General features: G+C 40.0%; 1 protein-coding gene across 1 annotated transcript; it reads right to left on the bottom strand.

Annotated features, from left to right (window-relative positions):
• Nucleotides 1-1,007: 1,007 nt before the first annotated feature.
• On the bottom strand, nt 1,008-3,622 carry LOC122838885 (tubulin alpha-1C chain-like). The gene is made up of 4 exons (XM_044129915.1): nt 3,565-3,622; nt 2,700-2,922; nt 2,479-2,627; nt 1,008-2,401 (listed from the first exon to the last, which is right to left on the bottom strand). The coding sequence occupies exons 1-4, from the start codon at nt 3,565-3,567 to the stop codon at nt 1,427-1,429; spliced, it is 1,350 nt and encodes a 449-aa protein (XP_043985850.1). The 5' UTR covers nt 3,568-3,622; the 3' UTR covers nt 1,008-1,426.
• Nucleotides 3,623-3,929: the final 307 nt, after the last annotated feature.

Here is a 3,929-nt window from a genome sequence, read left to right as displayed (position 1 = left end):
CCCTAACAGAACTTACCAAGGGACTTTTCTTTGCTTTTGTTTTGTGCTTGTAATACCTGATTGTCACCATGCTCATAGTAAAATCACTTCCTGTCCAGACTGTGCAACAGGTCAGATCTAAGACACACCTGTCATCACTTTCCTTCGCACTCATTCAGGCCCACATTGGATAACCTAGCCTGTGCTTCAACAGTTGTGGGTAGCTCATGTTTATTCTACCATAGAATATGTAACTGTGATTATTAATCCCCTGTTTACACAACTTGTTTTATGGTGAGTTGAAACAAAAGTGTTTCATGAGGACATTGAAACAGCATTTGGTTTCAAGTCATTTGTATCCTTGTCCCATCACCTTGAAAGATGCCCCAGCAAGATTTTTCCTACAACAGGAAAAAAGAAATTTGGATTATGTGTTGTGTTTCTCATTGTGCACCTACACCTGCAGGAAGGATGAACCACCTACACATGAATAGGTTGGTCAAACATTCCCTTTTTTAAAGCAGAAGTAACTTATTGAGTGCAAAAGCAAAATAATACTTAATATTTGATATTCATGAATAGTTATAAATACGCATCCAGTTACAGTAAATTGTAAAAGTACCCACTCCCTCAATTGTACATAACCTATAACTTGTGCGTAATTGTGAAGATGAATGAAAAAGGATTTTTTTTTTTCTTTTCCTAATAAAATAAAATCTGAAAAGTGTGGGATGCCTTTGTATTTACCTGCTCTAAATGTTTCTACCAGCCTTAACATTTTGGGGTTGCCCAGCCAATGTCCCGGTTTAAAACTGTTGGAGAATCATTGCACGAAGCGAAAGATTAGTTTGACGACAAGAAACTCTAACATTGAAGAAATAAAGCAGCAATAAAACAAGCTGAGATGATTATTGTAAACCAACAACATATTTTTCATTGATTGTTTAGAAGGATATGAATAGTTTAAGAAGTGGGTGTTGTAAGAATGTACAAAGTACAGAATACATATTTTTCATAAGGCTGTTGTGCAACTTTTATTTCAGCTTTGAAAATGTTCACATTTTTCACATATTACATTTATTTTCAAAAATGTACAGATTAAAGCATTTTCTTCTTATCCTATTACAAGATAAAACTGTCATTTTGTAAAATCATTTAAAGTTTCCAATCAATATTTAATTTCCATTTACAAAATATCAAACATACAGACAAAAGAAAGATGCTTTTTAAAATCAGGGTCATCTTTTGGGAATTGTCTGTCATGTCCAATCAGAAAGAAGCATCATGGTAGAATAATATAAAATCCTAACCTGCCAGAGGTATGAATAATTATGGGCTTTATTGAACAAATATGATTAAATAAGCCAAGTAAACTAGAGTAGTGCATCAAAAACTACCTTTATTATTGCAATCAAAATAGAAATTTAGACAAGGTATGCATGTCTGTTCAATATTCTTCTCCTTCATCTTCCTCTCCCATGCTATCAGCTCCAACCTCCTCATAGTCCTTCTCCAGAGCTGCCAAATCCTCCCTGGCCTCAGAGAATTCACCCTCTTCCATGCCTTCCCCTACATACCAGTGAACAAAGGCCCGCTTGGTGTACATCAGGTCAAACTTGTGGTTAAGTCGAGCCCAGGCTTCCACAATTGCTGTGGTATTGCTCAGCATGCACACTGCCCTCTGGAGCTTGGCAAGGTCTCCCCCAGGAACCACAGTGGGTGGCTGGTAATTGATGCCTACCTTGAAACCAGTTGGACACCAGTCTACAAACTGGATAGACCGTTTTGTTTTGATTGCAGCAATGGCAGCATTGACGTCTTTGGGCACCACGTCGCCACGGTACAGAAGGCAGCAAGCCATGTACTTGCCCATGCGGAGGTCGCATTTGACCATCTGATTGGCAGGCTCAAAGCAGGAGTTAGTGATCTCAGCTACTGTAAGCTGCTCGTGATACGCCTTCTCGGCTGAGATCACAGGGGAGTATGTGGCCATAGGGAAGTGGATGCGAGGATATGGCACCAAATTGGTTTGAAACTCTGTCAGATCTACATTCAAGGCACCATCGAAACGAAGAGAAGCAGTAACAGAGGACACGATCTGGCTGATGATCCTGTTCAGGTTGTTGTAGGCGGGACGCTCAATGCCAAGATTTCTCTGGCAGATGTCGTAGATTGCCTCATTGTCCACCATGAACGCACAGTCGGAGTGCTCCAGGGTGGTGTGTGTGGTCAAGACAGAGTTGTAAGGCTCCACCACAGCAGTGGACACCTGAGGAGCTGGGTAGATTGAAAACTCAAGTTTGGACTTCTTGCCGTAGTCCACAGAAAGACGCTCCATTAGCAGGGAGGTAAAACCAGAGCCGGTTCCTCCACCAAAGCTATGGAAAACCAGGAAGCCCTGAAGGCCGGTGCACTGGTCAGACTGAAAGGAAAGCACATATGAAGAAGAGTTACATCTTATTTAATCTGAAAACTAAATGGGAATCCAAAAATAGTCACCAGTCTGCGGATCCTTTCCAGAACCTGGTCGATGATCTCTCTTCCAATGGTGTAGTGTCCACGGGCATAGTTGTTGGCTGCATCTTCCTTACCAGTGATCATCTGTTCAGGATGAAACAGCTGGCGGTATGTTCCAGTGCGCACTTCATCTAAAGACAAGACACTCAGATTAAGGAAATTTTTCCCCTTCATTTCTTCACATGTTGAGTGATCTTTCTTACCAATGACAGAGGGCTCGAGGTCTACATAAACAGCTCTGGGGACGTGCTTCCCAGTTCCAGTCTCACTGAAGAACGTATTGAAAGAGTCATCTCCTCCTCCAACGGTTTTGTCACTGCACATCTGTCCATCCGGCTGTATCCCATGTTCCAAACAGTAGAGCTCCCAGCAGGAATTACCAATCTGGACACCAGCCTGCCCTATATGTACAGAGATGCACTCACGCTGTGGTGCAAGGGGAGAAAAAAATTTATCATCTCAATGTTATGATCAGAAAATGTTAAAATATATGAAGCAGGCAATGGAAAATGCTGGTCTGTCCCATTTTCCTCTCTTAATTACATTTCAAGGCCACAAATCACATGGCTTTGGCTGCCCTTTACCTACCAGAGCAACAAGATAAGGGTTCTTTTGTTAATAGACACCAGCAACGGATGACTACAGTCATTTGACTAGTCAAACTAGAACACTGGAAATGAAAACATAAATAATTTTCCAGCTAAGAAGTCAGAAAACAGAAGCCCTTGTGTGAGCAAAATCCCATTTGAATAAAGTTCAGTCACCAAACAGGAAGTAAGTGTGCCTGATTAAAGACGCAGATGAAATCAGTTTCTTTAAAATATGAGAAGGCCTATGGAGCTTAATAATCAAGTTTTGTGGGAGCAAAAAACAAATAAAAACACACAAGCAGTTTCAGTTTCTACAAGGCTCATGCAGCTCCTTACATGTTGTACTCCAAGAGGGGAATGCTTCCTGCATTTGAAAAGCTGAATATGCTTAACATTTTCATGTGCTAGTTTTGTTAGATTAGATTAACAGTTTGTAACAAATTATGATGAATAATAACGGTTCATTTTTAATGCTCACCATGATTCTTGAAGTTGAGAGTTTGATGTGTTGGGAGAAGAAAAAGCTTCAAAGTTTTCTCTCACTGACAGCTAAGAGTCTTCAGAAAAAAGAAAGTGATGAATGCAGGTTGGAGGCACTATTTATATTCATTTGTCCATAGAAGTCCACACTTTAATCTGATAGGGAGGGCTCAAAAGATACATTCTTATTGGTTAAAAATGAAATGAGTATTTGACTTGCTGAAACACCCACAGCTTCTGGTGAAAGTGATAATTATTGACAGAAGAGGATTTTCAACTAACTCATTTGATTATTGCTATTATAAATAAAAAAAGCAAATTTTGGTTCTGAATATTTATGCCAGTGTTGCTTTTCAGAAAATA

This window comes from Gambusia affinis, linkage group LG10, assembly GCF_019740435.1.
Source record: "Gambusia affinis linkage group LG10, SWU_Gaff_1.0, whole genome shotgun sequence".
Taxonomy (NCBI): Eukaryota; Metazoa; Chordata; class Actinopteri; order Cyprinodontiformes; family Poeciliidae; genus Gambusia; species Gambusia affinis.
This window is presented reverse-complemented; position numbering and strand designations above follow the sequence as displayed.